The 13,993-nt window shown below is 43.1% G+C and overlaps 1 protein-coding gene across 1 annotated transcript in view; it reads right to left on the bottom strand.

The window, feature by feature from the left end:
* Positions 1-3,029: 3,029 nt before the first annotated feature.
* LOC5576578 (transmembrane protein fend) overlaps positions 3,030-13,993 on the bottom strand; it is a 301,586-nt gene continuing 290,622 nt past the window's right edge. Inside the window, exons 3-4 of the mRNA XM_021841777.1 lie at positions 4,758-5,075; positions 3,030-4,102 (exon numbers count right to left, since the gene is read on the bottom strand). Of these exons, the coding sequence (XP_021697469.1) occupies positions 3,632-4,102; positions 4,758-5,075 (789 nt within the window). The 3' untranslated portion in view covers positions 3,030-3,631. The remainder of the gene's footprint in view (positions 4,103-4,757; positions 5,076-13,993) is intronic.

The raw sequence follows: 13,993 nt of genomic DNA on the forward strand, positions 1-13,993 counted from the left end.
GTGAATCACTGATAATTACAATTTGTGCAAATCAGACTACCGTTTTGATTCATATTACGGACAGCTTCAAATTCCGGACACTCTCGTTTGTATGGGAAACATTTCACACGAAATGTTTTAATTTTCGCCGTCCAAAAGTTGTCATTTTCAAGGCTCGTTTTATTAGGTTTATTCCATAAATATCATTGCAAATTTATAATACCCAACTACCTTAGACGTCTCTTAAGTGGTTGAACGATTTCAATTGATGATTTGACTGTTCCATTAATGATTATCATGAGCTGTCCGTAATTCGAATCAAAGCGTCCGGAATATGAGGCAAAAGTAAGGGAGCGTCCGGAATAAGAATCATGAAAAGGCCACACGTTTTGATTTATTTAAAATTATTCAAGTTGCGGACGCGTATTCTTTACCCACCATCCGAAAGTTAAGGGCTTCCGACGCTCGATAACGCTAAAAAATCATACAGAATGATTTATTTTGTATGGTCCAAGCTGGGTTATACTTCACTGAGGCCTTAAGTGTCCGTAATATGAATCAAAACGGTACGTGCGTTGTGTCATTGAGTGATTTGTTTTTGTGCGATTTGGACAATAGGGTCCTAAAGCCCTGTCCCAATGTTGGTACCAAACGCTTAAGTTTAGTCCAAAAACACATGTTTACTCAATTTTTAAATGATTGTTGTTGGTTTAAGTCCAAAAATACATTTTTTATGATTTTTGAGATTTTGTCACACCCTTTGGTTCAAACTCAAATTTTGGGTGTATTTTATTTTCCGTGTCCATTCCGAAATGTCAGATAGGAACAACCCCAGTGTTAAAACTAAAAGCCTTGTGGTATTTCTGGCGGCGAAGTGAACGTCAAACATGATCAAAAGTGTCAAGGTTCATTTTAAAAATTACAATTTAAATATGTTATAGCCGTTATTTGAGCTGGAAAAATTGCCAAAGTAGTTGCAAGAACATGCTCTTTCGTGTTATTGAATAAAAATACCCCTTCACGCTTTCGGATTTTTGAAGCGCCATCTATTAGCAAAATTGGAAAGGTTATTTACGGCTGCATACTTGTAGGCGCTTAACATCGATTATAGCTAACCGTACCACAGCGGTGCTTCGGAACAGTATTGCTTTCGTCGTTATATCATGGATACATGTTAAGTGTGTTCTATGACTTTGGACTCGGGAAGAGCACTTTTATGCAATGGAACATGCAGCACGATATTCCATTTCACCAGTGTTGGCTTGACCAAAACACAATATGCTTCCTTGATTGCAAAATTGGGGCTGTTTTGGTTTTGTAACTCATGCTGCTTAAATTTTGAGCCGGCCGTATACGACCGCGAAAGAACCATCATGAAAGCATTACGAGAACTGTTGATAAGAACAGATTCGATGGACACCCGGCTTGGAAATTATGGAGAAAATCTCCGTAAAATAAACAAAACTCTCTACGACAGCCAAGTATCGATGCCAGCTGATTCCTCATCGTTTGCTAAGCGCATCGAATAACTGACTCTAGATGATTCGTCTGATGATCCGATAAACCGTTCGAGATCTTGTAACGAAACTTCCTTTTTCGAAGTATTGGATGCTGTTAACTGCTCGATTGCGCAGCCGCCGGAAAAGTTTGTAGTAGGAAACAATAAACGTGTTCAAATACTGAAAAATCCTTCCACAATACCTGTCAATTTTTCAAATGGCTCTCGCACTGATGTTTCCACACCTGCAGCTTTACCTCATTGTTCAAACCGTCAGAGCACAAATATTCTGGATGCATCGGTTTCTCCTACACGTACAGAGGGCGCAACTAGACCAAATATTACTCTAAAAGTTGCAAGCAGAGTCCAACACTCGAACGATGTTGAGGCTTTCTACGCAACCCCTTTTGAACCTGAGCAAAGTGAAGAGGAAGTAAAATCGTTCGTTGCCGACATCACTAATGCTCATCCAAAATGAACATTTCTTGAAATAAATAACACTTGCACATCGCAAACATGAATGCATACTTACAATAATGGATTGAGCTAGACTTCAGAATGATAACAATGACCATGACAACAATCTTATTCCATATCTTGCGATAATGGATTCATTGTCAAATTTCATAACACCGAAAATAGTAATTTATAACCAACCAATTAACCCACCCCCTCATAACGCTTTTTGTATGGATTGTGCATTTATGAGCTGTTACATCTTAAGAACAACCACCCACCCCCATCAACGTCATGGAATTTGGAAATGGACCCAAATAATTTTCGAAATGACAAGAGTTTTGAATGGCACACACGCAAGTTATTTTATGCCAAACGTCCATTATGTCTAACGTATTTTATGCCTAACATCCATTATGCCTAACGCCCATTATGCCTAGCATACTTATGCCTAACGTCCTTATGCCTAACGTCTTTATGCCTAATGGGGTATACTCGTTGGACACCACGACCGACATCATCATCGTTTCGGAGAAGCAGTGGAAGAAGAACCTGGACTCGCCAAAGCTGACTCTCACAACACGGACTGTCCGGACTGCGTCGGGTGACGCTCCTCATCTACTTAGTGAGCTCCGATACCCAATCAAGCACGGAGCAACGTGACCAACAAATGCATCAACCTGTTCGGTCTGGACTGGATCGAACTGTTCAAGCTCGTGTGGGACACCCCGCTATTTGCAATCTGCAACCAGGTCCACGTTGCTGCTGGTCAAGTCAATCAAATCCAAACGATAAAAAGCTGCGTATTCCGAAGTCTTCAAGCAACGCCTCGCACACTGAAAGAAGACGAAGGCCTGACTCTATCTTAAGCCCGATGCCAAACCTGTTTTCAAGCCGAAGCGCCCAGTTGGACAGACTTCAATCGCTGGGAATCATCACGCCAGTGGACTTCTCGCAGTGGGCGTCTCCGATCGTCGTTGTGAAAAAGTCAGGAGGAAAAGTACGAATCTGAGCTGACTACTCAACCGGACTGAATGCTGCTCTGGAGCCCAACCACTACCCGCTACCGGTTCCTGGTGACATCTTCACCAATCTCAAAACGTCATCGACCTGAGTGAAGCATATCTGCACGTGGAAGAATGACGACGACTCGAAGCAGCTGCTCACAATTTACTCAAGGCGCAACTCCTCGTGATTTCCGAAAATGTGACATGCTTTACCACCAAGGTCTACCGCAGCAACACCAAGTGGCAGTGAACATCTGTAGAGTCCCAACCGGGACGTCGAAGCAGGTCCCAGTTTACTCGAAGTTGTTCCCAACCGTGGTCATTCTGATTTGTCTAACCAGAACCGAGGCATGAAGAAGAAAACCAGCCACCAGCAGATCCTGTTTCAGATCCACCGGTTCTGTAACAGAAAATATAATTTTTAAGTGTCGCATTGTTTACCAATCTTTTGATCTATGTTTTCATTTATGGCAATTGAAGAACATAATGTGAGAACTGATTTCGTGTCCATCTTGCTTGTAACTGTCATTCTATTTCTGTAGTTCCATGGTCTGAATACCAAAAGCGTTTCCTTACATTACTCATTACTAATTATTCTTCGCAAATATCATTATAAAAGCTAATTTAACCCCTATTGACTTTGAGCACTCCTTAATCTAAAAGTCCCTCCCCAAGTACAGTCAAATGACCCTTAAACGTGCAAAATTTCCGTTCCTGCTACCGAAGCCATTTCCGCAGCCATCACATCATTCGCAACGAGCACTTGCTTATCGGACGCTATCGAGCACGTGTCCGACGACGTCGACGACGCCGAAGACGGTGAGGAAACCTCCTTATCCAACGACACTGGTTTTGGCTTCGGCTGGATAAAGCTAATCAACGTCAGCAGTATCATCAGGAACACCAGCAGGGTGACGTACACCCCTAGTAGTAGAACTTCTCGCAGGCCATTGGGATGATCTGAGCTATCGTTGCGGCACGTTACAATAATATCGTTTTGGCCATTGGATGTCTTCGGGTTGGAGGCAGGAACTAATTCTTCAAGGCCGATTTGTGCTTCGCTTTCATCGGCAACTGGATTCTTCGACTGACCTTGACCGACGGAGGTGGCAGTGGACGTATTCAACACTATCGGTGCCGAACGGATCATGGTGTTAGTGTGCTGAAATATAAATAATAGAAGAAAACAATAAAACGTTAATTTGCCAAAATTGTGGCTATTTCAAGAGCGGCCGGTATAATTATGAGTCGGTAATTAAATCCTCAGTTCTCCGATAGCATAAATCAAGACCCAGCCGTGATGGCGCAATAAAAACTTAAAGACTTGTTTTGTCGTCGGAATTTGTGAAGTGCGAAACCAGCAGGAAGGACCGCATTTTGTATAGATGCAATAAAATTACCATAATTAAGACGAGCTTCGCTCTCGCTCCTCTCTCTCTTTCTTTCTAAAATAGTGCGGTCGTGCTTGGCAACCCAGCCGACGTCACTAAGGGGTATCTGGGCAATCTAGCTGACCAAAAGTATTTTGAGACCATTTTTGCATTCTTGATGTATGGCCCAAATAGCAGTAGCGGTAAACGCGCAGTTATTCAGCAAGACTAAGCTGAGGGTCGTGGGTTCGAATCCCACCGGTCCAGGATCATCGCTTTGAAATTTGCCCAACTGTATATGTGTCATATGCCTATTACTATTTCAAAATTTAAATAAACTCAAGAAAATAAGTTATGGCCAGCTAGTTTCACCAAATTCCCCTTAGTGCGACGATAGCATCAAAAAAGACGATAAAACTAATTTCATTCTCGAAGAAGTGGTCTTACCTTGCTCCGACAGGTGACCTGCACCCGATAGTTGGTTTCTGGCCAAAGCGATAGCTGCACGGTGGAAGATTCAGTCAGCAGGTTGCCCATCAGTCCCCCACCGGAGACTTCCCACGTGACCAGACATTGCTGTTGCTGCTGCTGATGTTGTTGGTGGGAATGATTGGCACTGGAGCGGCTGTCGGCTGCATTTACCCAGGCGACATCTGCCGTGACGAGGGACTCGTTGCGGATCATCTGCAGCAGAACCAGCGTTAGACGGTGCAGTGAATCGCCGGTGGATGGAGATATACTTTCCAGGATGCATTTTCGTTGGCACTGCAATTGAAAGACAAAGAATTTGAATCTATTAATAAATTTGGATACATAACAGTCTTGGATACATAACAGTCACCAAAAATCCATTTAGGACGTATGTTGTATGTAGTGGATCAAATCAATGAATTATTGATTGAACTAACTTTCAAATAAAGTTTAAATCGTTTTACATTTAATGAATGTTACAATATTTTTTTATCAATATGGTTTGTATCAAGACTGGCTCTACCAACTCTTCCATCTCATGCACCACTCCAGCCATCCTGACCATTTTCTAGCTGGAAAAACACTTACACATCACCGCGTAACACCACATGGTCGAGTACCTTGGGCTCATTCGTTGTGGCAAATAAAACTCTTGAATTGTCTCCGTCCTGGCAGCCGTGTCATGGCCCCACCACCGGTGCCGGCGGTATGGGATAATTCCACTGACTGACCAGTAAAGTTTGCAGAATCCGTCAGTGGCACTTGTCTTGTTGCCATTTCCACTTATCCCAGCAGCCCAGCAGGACGACGACGCTGTTACAAGCATCACTTGCAGGCTCCACCAACGGACGACGACGGTGAAAGTACAAAACCGCCAAGCAGCCAGTGTAGGGTGACCATCTAATTGAGTCTGAAAATTATTTTCAAACTTTTGAACAAAGATCTGTTTGTGCTTTAAGTTGCTTGAGATCTGTTTATGTTTAAGGAATGAGAATTGTAAAATTTCAGTGAAGTTCAAATTCTGTCCAATGTAAGATTCAACCGTCGTTGTTCTGGGAGCTCTGCCGCCTGGTTAGACATAAGTGACAGTTAGCAGCAAGAGGTGCGATAACAGTTGTGGTAGAAACTGTCATCGGTAATGATAAAAAAAATAAAAAATAAAACAAAAGCGGGAGGTAGTAACAGTCTAGAGAAAAGTGCGCGTAACTGGATTAGCAATTTGTTAATTAGTAAAAGTAAGTGACACCTCAATTGTGGGCGAGTTTGGTACAGATCAGAAGCCAAACATACAAGTAAGAAAATAAGACATGATGGAAACAGGACAGCAAAACAAAATACGTTCTTTATCCAGGCCAAACAATTGTGGTAAGGTGGGAGTCGAGATTTCAAAATCTTATGAAAGTTTCGACACTCAGGCGGTAACGAGACGGCACGAGAGACAATTCGCAGACAACGAAACATTTAACGGACCGGTAAAAAAAAAACAGTAAAAATCAGTATATGATGTAATTAATTTGTGAGAGAAAGCATACGTATACTAAGAACGGACACTTAATTTGTGCGATTTGGAAATACTGCCGGAGAAGTTGTTAGTTTAGGAATTTAGGACTAGATACCAAACTTTTTTTAATTCATTTGAAAATCCATCAGAAGATTGTGCAAAGGACACATTCCAGCGTAACACGACACCACGAGGAAGCGACTTTCAAATTAGGCCTGTTCTCGGAAATATGCCTTGTGACCATGTGATTAAACAGGTTTTATATTTTGCATATTAAATGTACTTGATGTTGTGGTATTCATTTCGAAACTTAACAATGTATATGGTAACTAAAAGCAGTTGCATTTCGTAACGCGATACCATCGCTGAAACGCACTTTTCCAAACATCTGCTCTGCTATAATTTATTCAATCCGGGTTCTAGTTTGTTCTAGGCAATTCTTTTATGTATTGATTAGAACCAGAGTGTGACTTTAAACTGGAAGAAAATATTGAATAATTGCAGAATCTCATTGATTTCATTTTGTGAGCGCCGCGTTACGTTTATCTTCCAATAGGGTTCTGCAAATGGTGTCGCGTGACGCAAAAAAAAAACCTTTTGAGGATGTCGTGCTTAGTAAAAGAAAAGATGGCGGTTGGGGTCACCATATAAATTTGACTAAATACAATATTTAGATGCTTCTGTGACTTTTTAATAATGCTTCCGGTACAGTGCCTTTGGATGGTGGTGCGAATAATCTTGAATTTTGACACATGGTAGAATTATTGGATGTAAACATTTCAACGATGTACTTTGAAAAGCATGCTTTCGGCAAAGTCAACAAGCAGACTAGCCGAAATTCAATAACACAGGGGACTTAATGGATCTGATAAATGGTTAAAATTATTAAAAAGATTCTATTAATTATTTTCAGAATATTGTTCCAGAAATTTGTAGAAGACCATAACAGCTTCCTTATTATGGGACGAAAAATCTGTAGAACTGCTGTACAGTGGGGTAGTTGCACTCTTTTTGGGTTAAATTTTTTAACCGTCCTTTTGATCTTTTTTGAAGATGATGAAAACATCCGATGTACTGATATGTTTGGAAAAAAAACCGCAGTGATGATTGTCACGAAATGACCATTTTTACGGATGTTCCGGATCTTCCAGAGGCCGTTATTGTGACCATCTAGGTCGATGGACAATTCAAAAAATCTACTACGCTCTAGAATAAGGAATGCTGATGAGTTTGAAGAAAAAAAACCCCAGCTATATTATTATTTTCATGAATTGACCATTTTTACGGATATTCCGGAGTATTCGCTGGAGAACCACGTTGTTTACCATCGGAGCCAAGTATTCCCCAACATGTAAGAGACTATTCCTAAACGGCATCTGTCTGATAAGATTTGGGTCACTAGCCAACAAGTTCATTAAAAAATCAGAGCTACATGATAAGATTTTAGTGAAAAACAAGAAAAACAGACATACTCACATCTCACAAAAACGGGGAGGGTTTCAGCGGGGTGGCGCCAACGCTGAAAGCTAGTATAACTATTCTCTTCTACTCAAGGCCAAAAATTTCGAAAATCGGTTGTAGCATTGCTGAGAACGAGCATTTTGAAATTTGTAGTTTCATCTTGAAAATTTACGGTTAAAATTAACGTAACGCGACATCATAACTTTTCGAAGAATGGTCCAATTTTAAATATATTTTTTATGAAAACACGTATTTTGATGAGTAGAAAGAGAATCCAAATTATAAGAGTTCTATAAGAAGTATTTATTTTACAATGTCAAAAATAAGGCAATTTTCGTAACGCGACACCATAATAATGTGACTATTTGAAAAAATACTTTTTCAGAGAACCAATAACACTGCGGAACACGTACCAAAATACCGCTATTTACTTGATTAAGGGTTGCTGAAAACATTGTCTTTTTCAGAAATATCATAGCACGTCTAGATTTTGAGATATTGGATGTTGAAAATACTAAATTTGACTATTTCAGCCAACTTGCATGCCAGCTTGTAAGGTAATTTATTTGCTTAATTTGCCTCAGAACTCATACTTCATGAGTATAACAATACTTATCAACAAAGTTCATAATATTTTTAAATCTCAAAAGTAATTTTTTTATGTTTTATAAAACTATTGTATTTTGCCATATAAAAGAAACGAAGAGTTTTGTATTAAGACTGTTTGTATGTTAAAAAGTAGATTTAATCGAAATCAAATTATATCTTAAATGAAAGTTAAAGGCCTATTTTGCATGCTTGATGGATTAGATCACGAAAAATTTGGATAAATCATACTTTAAATTTCATGTAAACATCAATAAAACCAGTGTTTTAAACAACTTTGGCGACCTGTAGCTAAAAATCCTGACGTGCTGGAACATTTCTGAGAACGGCATTAGATTCAGCAACCCCAAATCTACTAGAGACACATAATTGATCCTTGAGACACGCAAATATATCATTTTTGTTGCGCTTTGTAATTTGTTTGAAAAAAATAAACTCGCACATAACAATGTCATTTAATACCCTTCTAGTTAACGGATAAGACAGTCATATAACACTTGATAAAGTATGATACAGTGATACCTCCATGAGTCGATGTTCCATGACTCGATATCGACTCATGGAACCAGACCAAAAAATAATTTCATGGTTACTATGATGGTCCCTAGAAGCAGCTTTCCAAAGAATTGCTGTTCCATGACTCGATATTTCCATGAGTCGATGGTCCCTTCAATATCGACTCATGGAGGTTTCACTGTACAAAGCTTTTTATAAAAATGTTGTTAAATGTCTCATTTTTTCACCAATAAATTATATAAACTTTATTTAGCTTTTTCGGTATGATTTTTACTGTATTTTCAATCAAATTTTTGTTGTTTATACAATTCAACATATTGTCTTTCATGTTCTGCAAAGCTTTGGAAATATTTCAGGGTTTGAATTTTTTATATCTTGGCGTAGATGTGCGTGGAATGTGTCAAAGCACTTATCAAGCTTGTAGAGGAAAGTCAAGAGAAGGAAATAAACTAAAATAGTAAGTGGGATTTTTTAAGTGTAATATACACGCTAACTTTGCACGCATTGAAACGAAACTTTAATTACAGTTCGATCTGCTTTAAACAAAACGGGCTGATTTACAAGAATCGTTTGTGCTGCGGACTTAATCTGAACAAAATCAAAAATTATAAATCGGATTCTTCGGGATGGCTTCCTCACTTTCCAAGAGCGAGCTATGTTTGTTCTGCTCGATGTCGGAGTCAATGTCTGAGAACGCTGGCGGGGTCCAATGTGTCCAATGTGTAAATACTGGTCCCGTTTTTCGTGAGCTGGTGTTGACCAAGGGATTTGCTTTGCCCGCAGTGTGTCCCAAGTAGTGTTCAGCAGCTGTGACCGGCAAGCAGAGGAGCAAGAAGTCCGGCAAGAAAAGCAATGGAGGGTCCGATCTAGGAGTTGGTTCCGACGTTGATCCAGGCTAGAAACAGTTGGAAGAGTAACAACTAGCCAAGGAGAAGGCCTTCGCGAAGCAGATGGTGGCGCGGAAGAAGTTGCTCGCTTGGAAGAAGGCGTGGAAGGAAGAGCAGCTGAAGTAAGAAAGGGAGATGCGAAATGGAGGAGCAGCAGTTGCAGCACGAGAAAGAGATGTAATTGGTCAGTTTACTGCGGAGAGGGATATTCTGAAGAAGCGGGGTGTAACCCGGAAGCAGTTTGCTAGCAGCATTAGTAGGGTCAACGCGTTGAAGGACCAAGATGGCGCTGTTGGTGGAGCTACGGCAGACAATCCAAAGCAGAAAGTTTTCAAATAGTTGGACGAGCAGGAGACAGTTGATCCCTGGCGAACGGATATAGGATCGAAGAAAGTTGAGAAGACGAAGCTGATGAAGAAAGTGTGGGAAATGGTCGACACCGAGTCGGAATCAAGCGTAGAAGATGGCGGGCGATGGAGGCAGGATCAATCGTGTTGCGCACCGCTCGCGTACCACGGTGGAATAGTGTCGTGGGTCGCGGAACGCGTCAGTAGTGTTTAAAGGCTCTCCCAGATCTAAGCGACTTTTTACGGTGACAGCGACAAACAATCGCCGCGATTTCGCTTATGTTTCGCTGCACTGTTTGATGAACACGTCTAAGCCACAGCGACGCGATTACGCAGCGATTCGCGTCGTGTCAGAAGAGTGCTTGCAGCGACACAACAACGAAATCGCGACGATTGTTTGTCGCTGTCGCCGTAAAAAGTCGCATAGATTTGGGGGAGCCTTAATCGTTTGATCTTGTCGCTTGCTCCTAAGGGGGCGAGTGACGAACACTTGTTCGGCGTTCAATGCGTTTATCGAGTAATATCGCGAATCCGGTTAGGCGCATTCATTTTAAATTATATATTTATCGTTTACCAAAACGAATTCCTGCACCATATCCAAACTCCCAGTGTCTACTTGTGGAATTGCAGAGAACTCTTCGGCTTCCATAAAGCAAATAACACGTCAGCATTTCCCTCCCATCCCGAATTGACCTGCATTCAGACGCAGCCGACGCCGTTATTGTTTTTTATAATAATGAGAGCACCAATACTTACACATTGAGCATGCTACTGATCCCGAGTAGCGTCTGTTGGTTCCCTGTGTAAGTACAGCTGTTCTTACAATAACGGAGTAGCATCTGCGGGCGGTCAATCATGCTCATGCTCATATTCATTAGCAGCTTCGGACACACCACAGCGGCGTGTGGATTCAGCGAGGAACGCTCCAGCGCCGAGAGCTGATCGACTGGAGACGTTCATAATATTTGGTATCATGGTGAAGCATCTGTGCGTCCATTTGGAAGCCACACAACTGAACGACCAGGAGTTAATCGACAATCTGCCGCTAAGCTATAAGCTGGTTTGAGTCCGATATAAGCGGGGCAGAGTGGACAGTCTGCTGATGATGTTTATAAACTTCATGACCGACATAGTTTCCGACGTCTCTGAAGTGGCAGAATTCACCATACTGTCGATGAACGAGCGGGTGTGGCCCGGGAAGGAGAACAATCGGAAGAAGGAGTTCGTGCATCGGAAGAAGGAGTCCGAGGCAAAGCGAAGCGATGTCAATCGTAGCGAGATGAGCAGCCGGCCTGGCTCGATTTGCAGGTGAACGGATTATCTTATTCACAACTGTGAAAAATTCAGGCGAATGAACATCGCAGAGCGATTACGAGAAGTCAAGAAGCAGAAACTATATGGAGTCTGCTTCAACAAGCATAATTCAAATCGCTTTCCATCCAAAATTCGGTGTGTGATGCGGGGGAAGGGAGCTCATCATCCTCTGCTACAACGGGTGGAAGAATCATTGTAGCTGCAGAAAGCGAAATCGGACTGCCCGGTGATTTTCCGGATGATGCCAGTGACGCTCTACGTCAGCAAGCGACAGTATGATACCGTTGCATTCCTGGACAAAAGATCGTCGTGACTGGTGGATGATGTAATCGCAAAACGGCTGAAGGCAGAAGGGTTACTTGAGCCGTTGATCGTTACGTTAACCGGTTAAAGAACGAGTCTCGAAGTGTAGAAATGATGATGCCGGCGAAGGATTCGAGGGAGAAGTTTCCGCTGTTCAACACGCGAACGATGTCTGAACTGCTCTTTCGGAAGACAATCTTCATTTATTCGGGCCGTCGGAGTAACGTGTCGGGAAACCGAACGAACCAATCACTGTACGATCGAAGATGGGCTGGACGATCTACGGTTCCGAGAAGCGAAAGCCTACGGTGCAGACGTATTTGAATCTGCTCTCCGTCGCACTGGTGAGCAACCAGGAGCTTCATGACCTGATGCGGCACCAGTACGTGCTGGACGAAACAGCGCGTTCGTCGCTCAATACTCGTCGGAGGAGAAGCGGGCTCGAGAGATAATTGAGACTACGATAGAGCGGATAGGCGATCGTTTTGAAGCGGGATTGCTGTGGCGCCAGGATGAGAGAAGATTTCCCAACAGCTGGCCAATGGCCGTTTGATGGATGAAAGCCCTTGAGCGTAAATTGAAAAGCAATCCAGCGCTGAAGGAGAACGTGTGTCGGCAGATTGAAGAGTACCAGATGAAAGGGTACGCACACAAAGCAACCGACGCCAAGTTCACGTAGACGCCACGAGCAGCTGCGTGGTATCTACCGCTGAATGTTGTGGTTAATCCACGGAAACCGAACAAGGTACGCCTGGTCTGGGACGCTGCAACGTCGGTGAATGGGATCTCCCTGAATTCAGAGTCGCTCAAGGGTCCGGATATGCTAGTTCCCTTCCCACGAGTAATCTGCCTTGAACGTCGAGAAGTTTTCGGATCAGTACCCAGGGATTACGGTAGCAATCGTCAGGCGGCATTTCGTCGACGACTACTACGACAGCGTGAACACAGTGGAAGAAGCGGTTCAGCGAGCGGAATAGTTGAAATACATCCACTCCAGCGAAGATTTCCATATTTGGAACTGGGTGTCCAATTCAGGCGAGATCCTGAAGAATCTTGGAGAGCGGAGTTGTGAGTCGTCGGTGCATTTCAACCCGGACAAGAGTACCGAGTACGAGCGTGTGCTATGAATCGTATGGGATACGGTTGAGGACGTTTTCTGTTTCGGGTGAAGCATCGTTTGGTGGACGGACATTCTGGCAGACGTTCGAGCTTTCAAGCTGCCACGCAGCATATTTGACAATGCGCGATCGGAAGAGGTCCAGGACGTGCAGTTGCATATATTTGCGGATGCGTGTGAGACGGCGTACTTTCGAGCCGTAGTACGTGGTGAGGTAATGTGTGCCTGGAGCTTCTGGCAGCTGTGCTCGGCGCATAAATGTCACAGACGGTGTGTGAAAATCACACTTTCAACATCATGAAGGAGATCTTTCGGATCGACGTCGAGGTCCAATCAGCGTCGCTACAAGCAGTTCGTCAGTTTTTGCATCGTAGAGATCCTGAACCTGACGAGGCTGCAGACTGGCGATGGGTGCCGACGAAGTTGAACGTGGCTGATCCGCTGACCAAGTGGGGTAAGAACCCAAAAATAGACCAGAACAGTGGACGGTCCTGGTTCGAGCGATGGCGTGTGTTAACCGATTCGTGTCGAAGTGCAGGCAAAAAAAGGAGAGGCTGCCGATTGAGACGCTGCGAGCTACAGGAAGTCAGCTGGAGGTGTTGATACCAAATGCGGGGGCATCAGTTCACGTGTCGCTAAAGCAAGAGGAATATGGGAGCGCTGGTTGCTGAGGATTGCGCTGTCGGAGAGTTTCGTCGATGAACTGAATGTGTTGTCTAGGAACAAAATTCGACCAGTGGATCACGACCGAGAAGTCCAATCCGCTCTACAAGCTGACTCCTCTGGTCGATGAACATGGTCTTATTCGAATGCAGGGCCGAGTGGAGCGAGTAGAGTTTCTATCGTTCGACTTGCGATTTCCGGTGATTCTTCTGGATGATCAGCGGATCATAAGGCTAATAGTCCAGCATTACCTTGAGAGAAGCGGCCGCGGATACCGCCAGGCGGTGAAGAATGAGCTGCGACAGCTGTACTACATTCAGGCGTTGCAGAATTCGCTCTCATTTGAGAATGAAGCACGATCAAAGCAAGCAAAGAAGAACATCCCATCTGTTGCGGTCCACGAGCGTCATTGTATCGCAAGGTGTAACAAGTCTGATAAATGGAGGCAGCGAGCGAGAGCCCCAACGAGAGAGTGATGATAAAATTCATTTTTCTCG

Source organism: Aedes aegypti, chromosome 1 (genome assembly GCF_002204515.2).
Source record: "Aedes aegypti strain LVP_AGWG chromosome 1, AaegL5.0 Primary Assembly, whole genome shotgun sequence".
In the NCBI taxonomy this organism is placed as follows: Eukaryota; Metazoa; Arthropoda; class Insecta; order Diptera; family Culicidae; genus Aedes; species Aedes aegypti.